The following is a 21,140-nucleotide window of genomic DNA, read 5'->3' as shown; positions in this document are numbered from 1 at the left end:
CATCAACCCCCAGACATGTGAGGGAAGCAGCCTCCACATGACCCGGCTCCCAGCCACCCAGTCTTCCCAGCTAAGGCCCCAGACATCACGGAGCAGACATCAGCCATCTCCTCTGTGCCCTGTCTGAATTCCTGACCTCACAGATTCCACGAGCACAATGAAATGGTTGCTTTAAACTGCTAAGATTTTAGGTAATTTGTCACACCTCTCTTCTACTCTTTTTGATAACCTGGCTCCTCCACCAGGCCTTGAGGAGGCTCAGCCCAGTCCTTCAGGCAGGGACAAGGGAGGGAGGCTGGGGGTGAGGTGGGGTGGGACAGTGGGGGACACACCTGAGCACATTCTCAAGATTGTCATCTTTCAGATACTGAGATTCATAGAGAAGGCAGTGCCCACTCCCCTGGAGGGACTAGGCTGTACTTCTGAGGGGCCTGCCAGGCCTAGGACCTGCTTCTTTTATTCTGCTGTGAGGCTCAACACGGCAGTGCTGGGCCTGTGGCAGTGGCTCACCCCTGTCTAGCTCCTCTCATGTTCTCCTTTGAGGCTGGGGACTGCGGGGTCACTCTCCTCACATCTCCAAAAATAGAGCAAGAAGAGGAAAGTGGCTTCATTCAGCGGAAAGATCTGAGGATTGAAACAGAGTTGTGGAGAAGGGTGGCAGGGTCCTGTCTTCTCCCGAGGGGCTGGGGTATGGGCCAGGCGGCTGCTCCTGGGATCCGGGGGCCAGAACCCTGCCTCCAGCAGGCAGGCTCCCTGGCAGGTGGCTTACCTCGAGGGCAGTTGGGCTAGCTGCTCCAGTTCCTGCTCCATATGCTCCTGCAGCTCACTGGGCCTCAGCAGGACCTGGCAGATGGGGCAAATTGGGGCCTGGCTGTCGAACAATGCTGCTGCTTTCTTCTTACCTGGTGAGGGGAGAAGAACAGACAGACACGTAAGCTGGGCTAGTCCAGGAGGCAGACCCAGCATCTCAGTCCTGAAACCCGAGCCTGCTGCTGTCTTCTAGGGCTTCTAAGGGTTTCAGAACCCACCAGCACCCCTCTTCCTTGCAGCTCCAGAGGCTGTGCCCATGAATGGTACCTCCTCAGCCAGCCACCCCTCTCAGAAATATATTAGGACACATCCCCCATGGGATGTCTATTTTTTTTCTTTTTTAAATTAATTAATTAATTTGAGACAGAGTATTGGTCTATTGCCCAGGCTGGAGTGCAGTGGTGTGATCTTGGCTCACTGCAACCTCTGCCTTCTGGGTCCAAGTGATTCTCCTGCCTCAGCCTCCTGAGTAGTTGGGATTACAGGCGTATGCCATCATGCTTGGCTAATTTTTGTATTTTTTGTAGAGATGGAGTTTCATCTTGTTGGTCAGCCTGGTCTCAAACTCCTGGCCTCAAGTGATCTGCCAGCCTCGGTCTCCCAAAGTGCTGGGATTACTGTGCCTGGCCTTATTATTATTATTATTTTTAATAGAGATGGGTGTCACTATTTTGGCCAGGCTGATCTTGAATCCTGGCCTCAAGTGATCCTCTCATCTTGGCCTCCCAAAGTGCTAGGATTACAGGCATGAGCCACTGCTCCTGGCTGGCTGGGATGTTTATTTATTTATTTATTTATTTATTTATTTATTTTTTTGAGACGGAGTCTCGCTCTGTCACCCAGGCTGGAGTGCAGTGGCCGGATCTCTGCTCACTGCAAGCTCCGCCTCCCGGGTTTTAGGCCATTCTCCTGGCTCAGCCTCCCGAGTAGCGGGGACTACAGGCGCTCGCCACCTCGCCCGGCTAGTTTTTTGTATTTTTTAGTAGAGACGGGGTTTCACCGTATTAGCCAGGATGGTCTCGATCTCCTGACCTCGTGATCCGCCCGTCTCGGCCTCCCAAAGTGCTAGGATTACAGGCTTGAGCCACCGCGCCCGGCCTGGCTGGGATGTTTAAACGCCTCTCTTGCCACTCATGGGGACATGCAATGCTCTGTAGCCTCTGCTTACAGGTGTGAGGTTGAGGAGCCCTATTAATTTAGAAACATCCCTGCATATCCATGGATGCTCTGACTGCACAAAGGACTTTAGTTTGAACCCAGATCTTCCTTCCTTCTTCTTCTTCTTCCCACCGGTTCCTGGAGGGGGTCAAAATCAGCTTTCGGAAAGATAAAGGCCATGCCAGTGATGAGCAAGGTGGTTGCCTAAGTAGGGTTGCCAGTTTCCACACAGGATGCCCAGTTGAATTTGAATTTCAGATAATGAAATTTTTTTTTAGTATAAGTATGTCCCAAGTATTACATGGGACATACTTATTCTAAAAGTTATTTATCATTTTTCTAGAATTCAAATTTATCTGGATGTCCCATGTTTTTATATGCTAAATCTAGCAACCTTGTACTTGAGGAAGCCTCAAGTTCAGGCTGAGCACAAAACCCACCTCCCTTTGACACCAGACTGAGGATGATTACGGCTCCCCTGGATGCCCAGATAAGAGTCACCTGAGGGCTCAAAGGAAGAAGGAATTCATTTTGGGTGTGTGTTTTGAGGACTGGAAAAAAAGAAGGCTTAACCAAAGAAGCGAAATTTAAGCTGTACCTTAGAAGTATATCAGGCAAATGAATGAGTTAGTGAATAAGTTGTGAGTTCCTTGTGGGACAGACCATTTCTTATTTATCTTTATATTTATAGACAATTTATATCAGGTCTGGCATAGCCTAGATGCTCCACGATGAAGCAAGAGAGAGGAAAAGAGAAAAGGGGAGAAGAAAGGTGGGAACGAAGAACAGACTGTCCTAGAAGCCAGATAACCTTCGCAGGGCTGGGACAGCAGCTCCAGCCATCCAGGAGGCTCCAGTCTGTGTGGCAAGGTCTCTGAGGAGGGGAGGAAGTCCTACTGATCAGGTGGCTGTGCCTCAGATGCTCAGGGGACAGCTGGAGGGAAGCTCTGAGTAACAGCAGCAGATGTGGCCCAGGTGTGGGAGGTGGGAGATGAGGCGTCCAGTCTCAGCTCTGCTCCTACCTTCAGTTAGCCAGAGAATCTCACAGGTGAACAAGACCCTAGACATTCTCCAGGCCATTATCTTTACTTTACAGCTAGGGCAATTGAGGCTCAGAATGGGATACAGACCTTTGTACTCAGCTTTTGATCTCATTACTTTATTCACTCAGCAAACATGTAACAATTATTCTGTCAGGTATTATTCTAGGAGAAACTGGAGCTCAGAGATAAACATAATGCATCCTTGGCCTTGAGGAGAACACAAATTAGTAGGAAAGGCAAAAAGAGAGCCCATGACTGCAGTCAGTGCTGGCGAGAACTATGAGGAGGACATGAAGGATTCGTGGGAAGGTGGGAAGGGGCCAGCAAGGTTGGCAGGATCTGTGGGCGAGGTGACGCTCAGCAGGAGGTGCAAGGAGTGAGTTAGGGAGTTGACAGGTTGTTGGAACAGATAATTGAGGCAGGGGCTGGGGTCTGCAGGGGGCAATGGTAAGAGAGGAGAATGGAGAAGGAGGTGGATCCCAGACATGGGGTCTGAGCTGAGCTGGAAATATCAGGGGTTCAGCCCCCGTTAGCCTGGTATACCAAGTCTGGCTCTTAGGGGTTCCTGGAGCCCAGATGTCTCACTCCAGGCCTGGGGACCAGGTGTCAGCATTCCCACATACCTGTACTCAGTTCATCTGCTTTGCTGCCACAGGGACATTCTACTTTTCTGAGCTTGGCCCCAGTTTTCCTATCAGGACAACAGGCCCTCTTCCTGCCTCCAAGCTTCAGGAATAGCACTGGCAGGGATCAGCAGAGGGACTCTGCAGCCTCTGCCCTCCATCACACCCTCATTTTCTCAGGGGTTAGAGTGGCAGGTGTCAGCATGGCCATGGGCCCCCTGTGTCCCCTCCCCCGCTGTGTTCTCTATAATTTTATATTGAGACCTGTGGTCATGACGTGGGTTTTACTGCACTAACGACATGGCCTGCCCAGGTTTAATGACAAAATCCATACTCTGGCCCTGGGCCTGCTCCTCGTTTGCATAATTCCCAGAATACAGCTCCCTGAAGCTTTTGACCTGGGCCATTACAGTGGCCATAAAACGGGCCATAAAACCGCTGGGGATGGCCAAGAGGAGGGGGCTGTGGTCTTGCTGGGGTGGAAATGAAGCCCTCAACCCCATACTCTTCCTACGCCTGGGAGGAAGCATCCTTTGGCTCTTCCTTTCCACAGCTCCCAGAATCTGGAAGTCCATTTCAGGCTGGCGAGGCCCCTGGAATCCTTAGTCCAGCTGCCCATCGGATGCAGGAATCCCTTCTCCAACACTGCTGGCAGCACCACAGGTGGGCAGACCAAGCCCACCAGAGGCAGGCTGTCAGCAGGCGTCCTCTCGAGTGTTCCTCTCTCCAGCTCATGACACCCCCAACCCCCAAAAGCCAGCCAAACCCTTTTGCCACAGGTAGGTCTAGGTCATGTAGGCCTCGGTTGAATCCTGTCCCTCCTCAGGAGGCCTTGCTCCCTCAGGAGGTCAGGAGCCGGGCTGAGCAGCATAGTGGGGAGATGTGGGAAGCACAAGGGGATGGGGATGGGGACAGGGACTGGGATGGGCTGTCAGTGCTAAAGATGATGAATGGGGGAGGTGACGCGGGAGGCCCAGTGTTATCGGCAGAGGATGGCGGGTGCGGGCGCTCGCCGTTCCTGCTAATCCCCGGGCGCTGCCTCAGCCCTTGCACTGATAACGAGGAAATGGGACTGACAACAATTTTTAGCTGAGAGATTCTTCACCAAAATGCCAGGCGGCCGGAGGTCTGACAGCGCCTGATTGAGTGTGTGAGTGTGTGGGGGGAACGCCCGCAGCCCCCTCCCTCCCATGCAAAGATGGATCGCTCATTCCGCCTCCCGTCCACATTCATTACCGCACCTCCCTCCCCACCGCCCCAGCCACGGAGTGCCTGCCACCTCCACTTCTCTGCTTGCCGCAGGTATCCCCGCAAGCAGGAGGAGGGCAGGGAGGGGAGGGGCGCTGACCCCATCCTCAGCCTTATACAGGGCAACTCCAGCTCCAAGAGCGGAGAGGCGACTCTGTAGAGGCAGGGGCTGGGAGTCAGGGGAATCAGGTCCCAGCCTGGAGGCTCCCTAAGTTGTATGACCTCCAGAGAGTCCCTTTTCCTTGCTGAGCTGCTAGAATAGCTTTCCTGCTGGACAACAGTGAGGCTCCAACAGGGAGTGACTGATGGTAAGCTGCAAAGGACAGGCCTGTTGAGGAGGAGAGGAGAGGTCAGGCCAAGGCAGCCCTCTTCCTAGCTTGGACCAGGCTCCAGCCGGCCCAGCCCTCTCACCTCGAAGTAAGACCTCAGATACCTGGGGTCCTAGATCAGCCCTCTGCTGCCCCCCTCTGTTGGGAATGGTTGACCGTTGGGAACAGGCAACTCAAGGGCCTGCACAGCCTGCTCCTTCCCGGCCATCTTCCACAGCGAAGCCTGGTGAAGAATTGGACACATAGAGGCCGGGGATCTTGTTCAAAGGGAAAGCCCTCCCCTCCTTGACCACTCACCCACATCTGGCCTTGCAGTTCCCCACCGTGTGATTGCCTCTCTGGCTTGGCCTGTTTGGTTTTGCCCAGTTCTGCTGCATGAGAGTTCCATTCTCACCTCTCTGCTTGTCCAAGCAACAAATCCCATCTCTATTATCTTTTCTCTACAGACCACAAAAAGCATGGCTTGACTGCCTGGTGTCTGATAGGGATGAGAAGGGTTGAAATGAAGGTGAGGGTGACTCTAATTACAGATGGCCATGGAGGCTGGGGCTTTTAAGAGTATGTGTGTGGGCATATGTGTGTGTTTATCTGTACACATGTGTGTCCTAGTCCTACCCCTTCAATGGAAGGGCTTCCATTTCCTAGTGACCAGGAAACAGGAACTTCAAGCAGAATTCAACAGAGCTGCCTCTTGCTAGCTGTGTGACCTTGGGCAAATCACTTAATGTTATTGAGCTTCATTTCTCCTTGTGTGAAATGGGGAGAATGATATCTAACTCCCAGGACTTCTGTGAAGATCCAGTGAAATCAGGGCTATGTACAAGGGAGGAGTCATTAGTGCCTCCAGTAACACACTGGCAAAGTTTGTTGTTTGTGCCAATATCCGCCCCATCCTGACACCTGCCCTGCCTTGCCTGTATCTGGCCTTCTTCCCTTCTATGATCCAGATCTTTTACCATTCAGTAGGTGTCCTGGTCCTAGCTCCTCTGGCCCCCATGGAGTTCCTTCTTCCTATCCATCATTACCCATATATCTGTTTATTGGTTTATATGTCGGTGTATCCATCTGTCCATCCAACTATCATCTATCCATTATCTGTCCATTTTTAATAACAACAACTGTCTATCAAGTATCATTATATATTTGGCTGTAGGTCAGTACTACACATACTTTACCTCATTAATCCTTACAGTGGTTCCGTGAGGTAGGTGTCACTGTCTCTATCACACTGATGAGGAAAATGGGGCTCAGAACAATGTGGTGACAGCTACAAAGTTCAGAGCAGGGATTTAAATCCAGGTCTGAGTCCAGATCTGAATACCAAACTACCTACCTACCCACCCACTCACCTAGCCAATGATTAAATACGACTCCACAGATGTTTACTGGATGCCCACTAGGGGTCGCTATAGCACAGATGCCAGACAATAATGAAGACAGGCACAATCTCTGCCCTCAGGGAGCTTAGGACCTAACTATGGATGGAAACATGAAACAATTGTCCCCAGAGTGGTCTTAGGAAAAGAAAAGTACATGGGGCTGGTGTGGTGGCTCAAACCTGTAATCCTAGCACTTCGAGAGGCTGAGGTGGGAGGATTGCTTAAGGCCAGGAGTTTGGTCAGCCTGGGCAACACGGTTAGACCCTGTCTCTACAAAAAAATTAAAAAATTAGCCAGCTGTGGCGGCATGTGCCTGTAGTCCCAGCTACTTGGGAGGCTGAGGCAGGAGGATCGCTTGAGCCCAGGAGTTTGAGGTTGCAGTGAGCTATGATCGTACCACTGCACTCCAGGCTGGGCTACAGAGTGAGACCCTGTCTTAAAAAAAAAAAAAAAAAGTACACAGAACTAGGGGAGTATATCATCTGGTCTGGAAGGTGAGGGAAGTGACATTCAACGAAGGCTGAAGGATGCGTGGGAACCAGTCAAACAGTGATTGTGGGAAGTGGAGCTCTAGATAGAAAACAGCACATTTGGCTGGGGGCAGTGGCTCACGCCTGTAACCTCAGCACTTTGGGAGGCCGAGGCGAGCAGATCACGAGGTCAGGAGATCGAAATCATCCTGGCTAACGCGGTGAAACCCTGTTTCTACTTAAAAAAAAAAAACAACAACAACAACCAAAAAAAGCCAGGTGTGGTGGCGGGCACCTGTAGTCCCAGCTACTCGGGAGGCTGAGGCAAGGAGAATGGCATGAACCCGGGAGGCGAAGCTTGCAGTGAGCCAAGATTACACCACTGCACTCCAGCCTGGGTGACAGAGCAAGACTCCGTCTCGGAAAAAAAAAAAAAAAAAAAAGAAAACAAAAAGAAAACAGCACATTTGAAGGTACACAGGAGAAAGAGCCTAAGTGAGGAATCAGAAAAAGTCCGATGTGGCTGGAGCAGACAGAGTGAGTGAGGGGCAGAGTGCTGAGGTATGATGATAGAGAGGGCAGATCCTGGAGGACTTTTAAACTACATTAGTGATTTTGGTTATTATTTTTTTAACATACAATAAGAAGCCATCAGAGAGTTTTAAACAGGGGAGTGATATGTCAGACTTGCATTTAAAAAAGATTATTCTAACTGCAAAGTAGCCAGTGGTCTAAGGGGCAAGAGCAAGTGCAGGAAGGCTATTTAGGAGGTTATCTCACTAACTCAGGGGAGAGACGATGGCAGCTTGCTCTAGCATGACGATGCTGGAGATGAATAGAAGCAGATGGATTGGACATGGAAGCTAAGGGACAGAAAAGAGTTAAGGATGACTTCCAGGTTTCTGGCTTGAGCAACTTCTAGGTGGTAGACCATTGACCAACTTATGGAATGGGAGGAGGAGCAGCAGGCTTGGTAAGAAAGAAAATGAGTTGAGTTTTGGATGTACTTAGTTTGAGAAACTATTAGACATCCATGTGAAAATGCTGAGTAGGCACTGTATGTGAGCCAGAGCTAGAGTTCTAGACCCGGGAGACACTGACATAGAGAACCAAAGCTCACCACTGTGTCCTCTGCCTGGAACAATGTCTGGCATATGGTAAATACTCAATAAATATTTATGGAATACATAAATGAATGAAGTTCAGAGTAGGCAAGCTCACCTAGGGAGAGAAAATACACTAGGAAGAGTATCTGGAACAGAACCTTGGTTTACAGTTAGAGGAAGTTTAAGGCATCAAGGACTAAGAAGGAAGAGCCAAGAGGTAGAATGAAAACAAGGAAAGTGTGATGTCATTGAAGCCAAGAAAGGAAGAGTTTCAAGGACTCTACTGTCCTCAGTAAGGTCACATGCTGTTGAGAGGTCAAGAACACAAGGCATGAAAAGTGTCCCATCCACTCATCTTATCCATAGCACAACCATCTACCCTCCAGTTCATCCACCTGTCATCCATCCAAACCACCTAATTACTCATCCACTCTCCCCTCACTCAGTCCCTTCCTCCTTCTCTTAAAACTATGATTGGCGCTTCTGCTGAGTATGGGACAGCAAGAGTTAACATGCTGACAGATGGCATTTTTTACCTTCAGTCAATATGAACGAGGCCCCAAGACTATGATTCCAAACATCTGGATTTCATCAATATGTGATCTGTCATCGTATATTGGCATTCCCCAGTCTCCGGGCCAGAGCAATACGGCTGGTTTTATTAATACGTCAAATACATTATCCGTGTAATACACTTGTCTGGCTGGGGCCTCCCGCTGGGGCGGGGCGGCGGATTTGAATGTATGATGAATCAGTTTGCATTACATGTTCGTAAGTCATCATTTGTCAGGATTAATAGGCATCCCTGGTTGAGGAGGTGGGGGTAGGGCGGGCAGGGGAGAGATATGTATTTAGCCGTGGCCCATGCTTTCCTCTGGTGCCCAGGGATGTCCTGGGAACAGCTGTGCACCCTCTTGCCCAGACCCCAGGGTAGTTGCCGGTCCTTGTGGGGCAGACGTGACATTTTCAGCAGTTCCAGAGTCACTTGGAACCCAATAGGCCTATTTGTTTCTGCTTTGGGCTTGCTAAACAACCAAAAAGGATAGGACAGGGGTTAGTTGCACAAGCTGGCTAACTCTTCCTCATCCTTTAGGATTCAGCCTAGAGTTCCTTCCTCCACATGGCCTTCCCGGACTCCCCCAGACTGTATTGGGTGCCTCCTCTGTGTTCCCGAAGCCTCTTGTGCTACTTCTATCACAGCACTTGTCATAGTGTTGTTATTACCTGTTATGATTCTGTCACCTCCTTTAGATTGTAAGTTTACTGAGGGCTAAAATTAACTTGTTCCCTGCTATAGCCCCAGCATCTAGCAGAGGGCATAGCCCAAAGTGAGAGAATAGTCAGAGTAATAGTAGAAATCAATAAATATTGTTTGAATTAATGAATAAGTGATCACTGACCTTGCTAAATCCCCAAAGAGGCAGATGCCAGCTGGGAGATGCCATGGAGTTCTTCTCTCATTCCTTGTCCTACCCTGACTCTGGTCTAGTCTGCTCATCTACCCTTCTACATATGCTTTGCTTTTCTTTTTCTTTTTTCTTTTCTTTTCTTTTTTTTTGAGACGGAGTCTCACTCTGTCGCAGGCTGGAGTGCAGTGGCATGATCTCAGCTCACTGCAACCTCTGCCTCCCAGGTTCAAGTGATTATCCCACCTCAGTCTCCCGAGAAGCTGGGACTACAGGTGCCCACCACCACGCTCAGGTAATTTTTGCATCTCTAGTAGAGATGAGGTTTCACCATGTTGGCCAGGATGGTCTCCATCCCCTGACCTCGTGGTCCACTGCCTCAGCCTCCCAAAGTGCTGGGATTACAGGCGTGAGCCACCGTGCCCGGCCCCTATATATGCTTTTCTTTATCTGCTCCTCTTCTTTCTATAAGGCATGTATAGACCCTCTGACACAGCATGAGGTTCCTTACATGTGACACACATACCTAGATATAATATACAGGTGTGAAACATTCATACCTACATACCCTTACCATCTTTCCTTCTCCCTCCATTCTGCCTGCAGAAGCTCCGACTGGCACTGCCCATTCCACATGGCCTCCTGCCAGCTCCAGATACAAGAGCCTGATTCCTATTATAATGCATGCTATTTACTGTCTCTAGCAATAGAGGGTGCCTGGATTGAGCCAGACATGGCTCCTGGGTGGCCAGTGGCAAACATCTGCAAGACAGCCAGGTGAGGTCAGTCTGTGGACAGGTTTAGGCTCAGACTTGGGCTCGAGCTGGAGCCAAAGGCTCCAGGCCAAGGCACAAGCAAGCTCACTGAGTCTTGGTCATAGAAGCTAAACCCTTGGCCCCATGAGCCTTTGTTCCAGCCAAAGGCACCAGCCAACCTGTTCAGAGACTGGCGGGGCTTCAGGGGCCACAGCTGTTTCACACCCATGACCTTGGCTATTTCAAACGTAACTACAGCCTCTCTCCTCTTGCGGAGCTACAATTCAGTTTCCCTCCTTCTTTAGCTACTAACTTCCAGACAGCTCCCTGGGCTGGGCTGGGCCAGTGGTGGGTGGGGCAGGCAGGGCCTCGCAGAGTTCCCTGGGATTAGGCTTCAGAGACTACAGTCAAGGGCCTGATTCTGGAAAATATCTGCATGTGGACCTGCACATGCATCCTCTCAAGTGTCTGGACACATGCTTGTGCTGGCACTGGCACACACAGGTGCTCACGCAGTGTGGGTATTTTTTTGCATTTAGACAAACACCTGAGCACCTATGCATATGTTCAGGTGTGGACCCACTATACCTGCCTATTCTCCCTAGCCTGCCCACACACTCCACTCTCTCCCATGCCTTCCTTGCCATGCAGCCAAAATGCTAAGACTGTACTGTTTAAAGGAAAGTAACTTCAAGTGTGCTTTACCCCCTGCTGGTTCTGACGATGGGCTTATAAAAATGAAGTGGGAACCTCCGCAGCTGTGGGCAATAAATCCTGAGCTGCCAAGGAGGGCAGTGTTACCTGCTTTCCAGGCTGATGGGTGGACCGTGGGGGCACCGATTACAAGTGCCTGCAGGGCTGGATGGGCAATGGGCCAGCTGCTGGCCTCAGGCACTGCCTGCTAGCACATCCCAGGCCAGCTGCCTCCCTCACACCTGAGGGGTTAAGAGACCCAGAACCCTAGGGAGGGAACAAGGACTATGAGAGCAGCAGAGGGAGGTAGAGGAAGAGAAGGGCTGGATGGGGAGAGTGAACAGCCAGCCACGTGCTGCTAAGGCTGAGGGGAGCCCTCGCATCTGGAGATCAATTAGCATCAATTACTGACTTCATTTAATTGTCGTCCAAGATGAATTTGTCATTTTTAGCTGGGAATTAATGGGAGACCTTCACCTCTCCCTGGCAGCAGCGGCGGAGCCAACAACGGTCACCTCAGCCTCCCAGGAGCTCTGAATCCTGCTTGGGTCTGGGGCCAGACTTGGGCAGGCAAATAGTGGGACTTCTGCTCCCTGGGCGAGCTCTGGCCTGGCCCACTGTAGCCTGGGGCCAAGGTGGGGGCCGTGGGTCCTGGGTAGCAGTTCTTTGCAGCCTCTGGCTTCAGCCAGAAATTAATTTGCTGGGCTGAGCATGTTTACCTTTTCCCAGCAAAAGCGAGACAGTAAACAGCGGACCGGCGGCTGAAATTGAATTGATAACTGCATCAACGTGCCAGATAACGCCTAAAATAATACGCCGATAAGGAAATTCGATTTGATTTGCTGCTGCGCATCAGATTGGCCCCATCTGTAGCTGCCTGTAATCATTTTCAATTGCGTTGGGAAACCTTATTTGTCCTTAAATATTTCTGTCATTTTTCATTGCTGGCGACAGATCCTTGGGCAGGTGGCAGGGTGTGCTGCCTCTGTGGGCGCAGGGCGGCGGCCCGAGGAGGAGGGGTGGTGTGGACTCGGAGAGAAGGAGGCAGGGAGCAGGGAGCCGGGCGGTGACAGCTGTTCCTCCAATCAATCACGCTGTCGACAGGGAGGGATGACTGGCTGGCAGAAATTGAGTTTGCCTCACAGGGGACGATTGAGCAAATTAATAGCCCATTAGCCAAGCAGTGACCTGAGAAATGAAGGTGCAGGGGTTCCTGCTCACTCAGGCCGGATGGGGTGGGGCAGGGCAGGGGAAGGGTCTGGGGAGGGGAGAATTAAGGAGGAGTGTGGGAAGAAGAGGAATGGACGGATGGATGGGATGAGCGGTATGTGTGTGGGGGGTGGATGAGATGAGCAGTATGTGTGTGTGAGGTGGAGTCGGGAGTCAGTGAAGGAGGAGAGACATCAAGTTGGGGAAGGCAGGCTAGAGATGCAGGCAGTTCTGGGAGGGATGCAGTGGACAGAAGGTAGTGGTGGAGATGGCTCCGACTGATGTCTCTCCACTACCTTCCCAGCATGACCTCTGGGACACAGGACCATGCCAATAAACTCCTCTCCATCTGCAGTCTCTAGATATTCCCTTTACTTCCTCTACTCATTTTCCCCAGAACCCGGAGATGCTGCCACTCACTTGCGGTCCTCTCTGGTGCAGGCTTTTTATTCTCTCAACTCCATGCTCCTCAGGCCAGAAGGTGGGCTCAGTGTCTTCCAGCTCATTGCCTCTCCACTTTCTGGACTCTTTGAGGTCAGTTACCTACCATTTTCTACACTCACCCAGGACTTTCACACTCGCCTCTCTCCCCCAAGCCCATCACTGTCCTGACCTCCTCAGCTCCTATTATTTTTTCCTGTACTTGACTTCCTCCTGGAGATCCTTGTCATCAACCTAAATAGGACCTGTGATGGAACTCCCTCTCCCCTAAGCCCTCTCAAAGCCTTGTACCCATTAAACTTGCTCCTCCCTCTTCCCTTCTCCCAACTCCCAACTCCCAAGCCACCACATACTCATGGATGCTAGCCCACGCCTGTTGTGCACCTTCAACACCATCTTGCCAACACACTCAACTTCTTACTTCCTTTGCCTTCTCCACAACCCAACTATTCTCCTTTTTGTCTCAGACACGCAGGCGGCTAAGCACAGTTGGGGAAAATCACAAAACCACGTGGATATGTGCCAATAAAAATTCACAGTTTCCAATCTCAGCACCACTAAGCAATCCTTTTACATGCTCTTGGTCAGCTCCGTCTCCTCTTTCCCAGAGACAATTCAATAATATTTTACTATCTTGAGCCGCCTCTCCATCTCCTGTCCCCCTCTCTCTGCTAGGTGGCCTTGCTTCCTCCTTCACTCTGAAATTTAGTCCTTAGGCATGAATTTCCTCAGCTTATGGATCTACTCTCACCTCCTTGCTCCCTCCAGTTTCAGTGGAAGAGGCATCCTCCTACTTTAGCCTAATCACTTCTCCTGGGCTTCGATCCCAATCCTGCCTATGTTCCCTGGGAAAGCTGCCAAGTTCTCCCTCTGTACTGCATCTTCTCCTTCCCTTCCTCATGCTTCCCTCCATCAGCATATCAACTCCCGCATCTCTCCCATATTACAGCAACATCAGCCTCAACAACCCAGCTCTCTCTTCCATATGGCACCCTTTTACTAATGGCCTTTTCTTCTCCTTCTCTTCTCACCTAAGATGCTCCAAAGACTTGCTTGCTGTCCATACTCTTTTACCTCCTAACCACTTCTTAACTCATCACAGCCTGAGTTTCATCCCCACCATTCTATGGAAACTACTCTCAATGAGGTCCTTGGTGATCATCCACAATAGATACTCCAGTTATATTTATACATTAGTCCAATAAATATTTGTTGAGTGCCTTCCATGTGCTAGGCAATATACTGGGGTCTAGGGATACAATGAGATCCATGTCCTTATGGAGCTCACAGTCTAGTGAGAGAACAGATGCAATAAAATACTTGTACAACTGTAAAATTGCAATTGTGCCAAAAAGAGGTCGACATTGCTGCGGGAGCCTGTAATATGGAGATTTGCCTTGTTCAGAGAAACCTAGACAGGCTTCCCTGAGGAAGAGTACACAAGCTGAGGTGTTATAGATAAGTACTTGTTGAAGAGATGCGGAAGAGGGGAAGTGGTAACACTAATCAAATGCTTACTCTGTGCCAAGCACTATACTTTTTATTTATTTTTTTGAGACAGTCTTGTTCTTGTCGCCCAGGCTGGAGTGCAATGGCGTGATCTCGGCTCACTGCAACCTCTACCTCCCGGGTTCAAGTGATTCTCCTGCCTCAGCTTCCCGAGGACCTGGGACTACAGGTGTGTGCCACCACACCTGGCTAATTTTTGTATTTTTAGTAGAGATGGGGTTTCGCCATGTTGGCCAGGCTGGTCTTGAATTCCTGACCTCAGGTGATCCATCCACCTCGGCCTCCCAAAGTGCTGAGATTACAGGCATGAACCACCACGCCCGGCCTAATCCCTATTTTGTAAGTAAGGGAACAGAGGCATAGAGAAGTTCTTAGCTTGCCCATGGTTACGAGGTAAGTGGCTGTGTGGGACTTATGTAGTACCACAGCCCCATGCATGCTCTTAATCACGCTATTCTGCTGCCTCTGATGTTAGCTATTGCCCTTGTCATCATTCACTTCTCCCTCTCTCCGCATTCTATGTGTGATCTCTGAAACTCTGGTTTCATTCCCTCAGCCTGTACCTCCAATCTGAGCCATGCACAACACTGCATAGAAGATGCTCTGCTTGGATGTCCCAAAGGATCTTTAAGCTCAACACGTCTGAGATGGGACTTACCTTCCTCCAGGCCTGTCCTCCTCCTGCTTTTGGTTTCAGTGAATGGTACCACTATCCAGAGACCTCCCTAAATTGACAATCTTAACTTTTACTCTTTACTCCAGTCTCTACATCCAGTAAGTCAACATCTTACCTGTTTTTTACCTCCTAAGTACTGGTCAGAACCATCTTCTTTTCTTCATTGCCCTAGTTCAAGCATCTTCATATTCAGTCCCTACTCTTAGGTCTCCTCATGTATTTCTGTCCCCGCTAATCTATTCCATCCCTACAGTTACAAGGATCTTCCTAAAACACAAATCAGATCATATCATTCAGCTGCTTAAGATCCTTCCCTGGCTCCCAAAGCCACAGCATACATTCTGAACTCTTTATCATACAAGCCCCTCTCCAGCCTCCTATCCCATCTTGTAATAGTGTGTGCTCTGCCTGGACAAAATGTAGCTCTTCATCTGGCATTCTCACTGCCAATAATGCTCATGCCCATGCCATCATCTCCCTGTGGGCAACTTTTAACTGTGATTTATTCCTTTTTTATTTTGAGACTGGGTCTCACTCTGTTGCCCATGCTGGAGTGCAGTAGCGCAATTACAGCTCACTGCAGTCTCCACTGCTAGGCTCAGTGATCCTCTCACCTCAGCTTCCTGGGTAGCTGGGACTATAGGCACATACCACTACACCCAGCTAACTTTTTGTAGAGATAGGGTTGGGTCATGTTGCCCAGGCTGGTCTTGAACTCTTGAGCTCAAGCAATCCATCCACCTCGGTCTCCCAAAGTGCTGGGATTACAGGCTTGAGCCACCGCGCCCGGCCAGCCATATTTATTCTTGAAGAGCACACTCAGACAATGCTTCCTCTTTGAAGCCTTCCCTGATAGTTAATTACTCTCTTTTTCGTGCTATGTTCCGCATATGTCTATATGTCTGTTATTGCATACATCATATAATATTGCAATTATTTGTTTATTCATCTGTCTTGTCTGGGAGATTCTGAGCTCTTTGTTTTATTTATTTATTTTTTACTGCTCCTTGTGGAGCAGGGCTACCCTGTAGGCAGTGTGCCCAGAGTGAGCTTTTTGAGGGCAGAGAGATTCTCTGATTCATCCTGGGACACTCAGGACCCTGGGCATAGGGTCTGGCATAGGGTGGGTATTAGTAACTGTTGAATGATTCAGGGATTAAGTGAATGGGAGTGAAGGGCCTGCAGGAGAATGCCTGGAAAAAAAGAGAGGTGGGGTGGGGGAAGTGTGAGGGTGAGAGAGATGGGAACAGGGGAAGGAAGGCAATTGAGGCAATGCTGAAAACTTCTTTTGCTTAAATGAAGCCTTGCTTCATGGTCAGTAGGAGTCAGAGGCCCCAAGAGTGTCAAAGTGTAGAAGCTCTCAAAAGACAGAAGCTCCAGAACCGCTCTCCTTACCAAAATATTAAGTGTTCATAGACCTGGTAGGAAATGGGTGGGCAGTGACCGTGTGAACATAACCAGACAGCAAAATCCCATGCCTAGAAACACTGACAGACATACACACGAGGACAGACGGCCAGTCACATGCTCCTAGAGGGTCCCCAGCAGCTCCCCTATCCCAGAGAGCTTTGCAGGCCTCTCGGTGGGCCCGTGCCCCACCCGGAACCCCTGGGCTGCACGCTTTCTCTCTCTCCCTCAGCAATTTCCCTACCCAAGAAAGCTCTAAGGGTTTCAATTACCGGCGTGTGGGATTTAGTGCCCTGGGCTTCTCTGACTGGAGGAGATTTATTTGAAGGTTTAGTGTCGTGGAGAATTCACGTCTTCACTCCCAGGAGCCCAGCTTCCGTCCTGAGCCCCTAAATCAGGAACCAAGATGGGCTATTGTCACTTACCGCATTAGCCTCGTTAGCGGACCAGGAGGGGTGATTAATAGCAATGCACACACAGCCATCCTGCTCGCTTGCAGCTCCTGCTGCTGCTCATGACCTGGGGAGGGGTGGGGACGAGCTGAACCTGCTCCAGAATAACTGAGGACTCTGGGCTTAGCCCCCTCCCTGTTTCCCCCTCCCCATCACCAGGCAGGAAAGTCCACATGACCATTCAAGATCTGGAGACAGTTCAAAGATTAGCAAGTCTAGCCAGAGAGAGCACATCTGGAGGCCTGACTCTTGGAGGGGGTGGGCAGGGGGCGTGAGGGGGCTGGTTTCAGGATACGTCCCAAAGTGTACACCTGTGTTCGAGAGAGAACGAGAGAGAGAGAGAGAGAGAGAGGTGGGTGGGGTGGGGTGTGAGGAGACAGTGGGGGGTTGTACGTGAAGGAGGTAGACAGGTGTATGTTTATTTCATTTCCCAAACACTCTTTGAGACTGGAGATAGCGCACTGAGGAAGACAGACAAGGGCACTGGGAAGAGGAGGTGTGTACATGAGAGAAAGAGGTCCATGTAAGTCTGAGAAAGACCAAGAAGTGTGCAAGGAGAAATAAAAAAGTGTGGCTGAGGGGTGAATATGTGCGTGTGAGAGTCTTCTATGAGACAGAGAGGTGCGTGTGTGCCGGAGCCATCTGGGAGATGTTCATGAGAAACGGTGTGTGTGCAAGAGTGGGTGTGGGAGAGGGGATGAGAGAAAGGGGTGCGCGACAGATGTGTTGTGTATGAAAAGAATGTGAGAGGTGTGGATGAGAGGGAGGGGCACAGCGTGAGAGAGAGAGGTGAGAGAGGTTCGTGTGTGTGTGTGTGAGAGAGAGAGAGAGAGAGAGGGAAGGGCGTGTATGTATGTTGAGACAGAGAAGAATGTGTATTTTCTGTCTTGTTTTCCTTTGTCTCTTCAAATTGTCCCCTTCTTACCCCTTTCCCCCCCAAAGTTTTTGAAGCCATGCTAACCTGGGTTTGAATTTCAGTTCTGGCTACTTCATTCATTTATTTATCTACTCATTCACAAAATTATTACTGAGCATCTGCTAGCTTTTACCTTCCTGTGCCTCCTTTTTCTTACCTATAAAAAGAAGATAATAATTATACTTGCCTAATAGGGTGATTAGGATACCTTGGTGGTATAACTTACATAAAATGTCTTGAAAGGGCACAGAATTTGGAGCTAGATGCACTCTACAGCATGGCATCTGGCATGCGGGTCAGGAAATGGTAGCTACAGAGCTGCGGCTCCTCTGCCAATCCCTTTCTCTCTTCTTTTTCCATCTCCCTTACCCTCCTTCCTCCCTCTCTCCCACTTTCTTGTTCTCTCTCAATCACAGCTGAGCCACAGTATTAATTATTAGAACCAATTGACTGTTTAGACTCTGATGTTTTAACTAATCACCACTAATGGCAGACACTGGTGGGCAATCACATTCATTTAGTTCTTGGGCAAACTCCTCATAGTTGAGAGCAGACTAGAGGGAGGGGATCCAGCAATAACTGGCATTTGGCAATGATGGGAGGGGAGGCTCACAGCTGCCCAGAAAGAGTCCCTTCTCTCCTCCCCGGGCCAGCCAGGCCACTTGGGATGGGTCCGCTGAGCCTTGCCTTGGAAGTGGGTCGGCGTCCTTCCCTTTTTTTTTTTTTTTTTTTTTTTGAGACTGAGGGAAGTGGTAACACTAATCAAATGCTTACTCTGTGCAAAGCACTGTACTGTTTTGTTTGTTTGTTTGTTTGTTTGTTTTGAGACAGAGTCTTGCTTTTGTCCCCCAGGTTGGAGTGCAATGGCATGATGGCTCACTACAACCTCTGCCTCCCGAGTTCAAGCGATTCTCCTGCCTCAGCCTCCTGAGTAGCTGGGATTACAGGTGCCTGCCACTACACCCAGGTAATTATTGTATTTTTAGTAGAGACAAGGTTTCACCATATTGGCCAGGCTGGTCTCCTGACCTCAGGTGATCCACCCACCTCAGCTTCCCAAAGTGCTGGCATTACAGGGATGAGCCACCGCACCCAGCCCCTTCTCTATCTTTTTACTTCTCTGCCCTTTGGCCTCAGTCTCCCCTTTTGACTTAGAATTCTTTCATGGGAGTCTCCAGCAACCACCACAGTGGAAATATCCTACCTGCTCCCCTTCCTTGAGTTGCTTTTTAGTTGTTGTCCTTCCTAAAAGTCCATTTCCAGGAAGAGTCATGTAGACATAGGTTCAAAAATCTTTGCTCCTTGGCTGGGTGTGGTGGCTCACGTCTGTAATCCCAGCACTTTGGGAGGCTGAGGCGGGCGGATCACAAGGTCAGGAGATCGAGACCATCCTGGCTAACATGGCCAAACCCTGTCTCTACTAAAAATACAGAAAAATTAGCTGGGCGTGGTGGTGGGCGTCTGTAGTCCCAGCTACTCGGGAGGCTGAGGCGGGAAAATGGCGTAAACCCAGGAGGTGGAGCTTGCAATGAGCCAAGATTGCGCCACTGCACTCCAGCCCAGGTGACAGAGCAAGACCCTGTCTCAAAAAAAAAAAAAAAAAAAAATCTTTGCTCCTCACAGGGCATCTGCTCGATGCTGGTTGGAATGGGAAGCTGTACCCTGTCCATTCTGGCTGAGGGTTTCAGTGAAGAGAGCAGACAAACACGTGCTCAGTATTGCTGAGTCTGGAGAGAACACTAGGGCTGGGGATGTGACCTGAGCGTCATGCCCCTGAGAAAACACCTGCTTACTGATCCTGCTTTCTTCACACTGAGGCCGCAGAGCCCCAGTCTGCACACAGCCCTGCTCTGCACTGAGCCCTGGCCCACCCTGTACCTGCTCCACTAGACTGTCCCAGGGAGCCAGATTTCCAGAACTCAGGAATGCCAGCTTCAGGGTGCAGGACAGGCTGGGCCAGATGGACCACAGGGCTTGGGCGCCCTGGAGGAGGTGGTTTAGGTGCCCGTGGCCAGTAGGTGTCGCTGTGGCTCCAGCACTGGGAGGGGGTGTTAGGCAGGGGCCCCGGAGCCGGCTGAGGTGCTGGGTGCCCCTTGGCCTCCCACTCCTACCTCAGGCCTTCCTTCAGGCAGAGCCTTCACCAGGCTTCTCACACTTTAAGTGTGCATGGAACACTTGGAGGTTAATCTAAAACACAGAGTCTGATTCAGCAGCTCTAGAGTGGATCCAAGATTTTGCATTTCTACCAAGCTCCTAGGTGAAACCAGTGCTGCGGGTCTGTGGATGCTCTTTGAGTAGCAAGGTCCTAACTAAACAGCCCCATAGTAGGGAGGCACTGGCTCTGCTGTCCTCCAAAGCCCATCTTCACCCTCACTCCTATGTCTTTAAATAAGGCCCCGAATCAGAGGCCAAGGGTAGAGCCCCTCTTTTTTTCTGGAGATGAGCTTAGCTAGACCAGCATGAGTTGGGCAGTCTCTAGAAAAGCTCTGAACCTAAACCTAACCCCAGTACTTTGAGCCAACCCAGCCCTACCTCCTAGCCCAAGCCCTAAACTTCAATCCAGTCGAATCCAAATTCCCCAATTAACCCCAGTTCCCAATGGGCTATTGATTGCTTCAGTCCTGCCCAAGACTGAACGCCCCCTTAGCCTCTCGATAACCTTCCTAGTCCTCTACCATACTTTCTTCTGGATACCAGCCTGAGCCAGGGCAGTGGGGTATTAGGGTGTGGGGACACATGCCTGGATCAGGCTCTTAGAGGACTCAGCAAGGGAGCTCAGGGATCGCCCCAGACAAAGGAAAAGAGCAATTTGGCAGTCTAGTTGAGAATAGGCATTCCCCAGACTCTCCCTGCAAGGCCATTTCTGCCAGGGAAAGGAGTTCTGTCCCTGCCTTACCCCATGTGGCTCTGCTCTGCCCGATGGGCTCCATTTCCTGGGATGTGGGGAAGGCTGGGAGGAAGCATGTCCATTAGCCCAGCCCCGAGTGCAGGTGAAGGGGGTAGGATGGAGGGAGTGAAGGGAGGAGGAAGGAATGAAGCAACAAGGGAGGGGGGCAGGCAAAACACCCTCCAGGGCTTTTCTTTTCAAATCAAAGTTTCTCTTGGGGGCCTTTCACCTTCCTTTTTCTGTCCGCTGCCTGGCCCTTCTGGGTAGTGCAGAAGCGGATTCCTGCAGGGGTGGTAGGTTATTCAAACTGGACTTTAAGAGTTTATCCCTGGCTGGGCGCGGTGGCTCAAGCCTGTAATCCCAGGACTTTGGGAGGCCGAGACGGGCGGATCACGAGGTCAGGAGATCGAGACCATCCTGGCTAATACGGTGAAACCCCGTCTCTACTAAAAAATACAAAAAACTAGCCGGGCGAAGTGGCGGGTGCCTGTAGTCCCAGCTACTCGGGAGGCTGAGGCAGGAGAATGGCGTGAACCCGAGAGGAGGAGCTTGCAGTGAGCTGAGATCCGGCCACTGCACTCTAGCCTGGGTGACAGAGCAAGACTCCGTCTCAAAAAAAAAAA

General features: G+C 50.4%; 1 protein-coding gene across 3 annotated transcripts in view; it reads right to left on the bottom strand.

The window, feature by feature from the left end:
* Window positions 1-21,140, bottom strand: part of RNF220 (ring finger protein 220) — a 252,675-nt gene that overhangs the window by 36,874 nt on the left and 194,661 nt on the right. For all 3 annotated transcript variants that reach the window (XM_025380650.1, XM_025380644.1, XM_025380660.1), the window contains one exon: window positions 770-902. In XM_025380650.1, coding sequence (XP_025236435.1) covers window positions 770-902 — 133 coding nt within the window. The remainder of the gene's footprint in view (window positions 1-769; window positions 903-21,140) is intronic.

The sequence above is a fragment of the Theropithecus gelada genome, chromosome 1 (genome assembly GCF_003255815.1).
Source record: "Theropithecus gelada isolate Dixy chromosome 1, Tgel_1.0, whole genome shotgun sequence".
NCBI classification, from domain to species: domain Eukaryota; kingdom Metazoa; phylum Chordata; class Mammalia; order Primates; family Cercopithecidae; genus Theropithecus; species Theropithecus gelada.
This window is presented reverse-complemented; position numbering and strand designations above follow the sequence as displayed.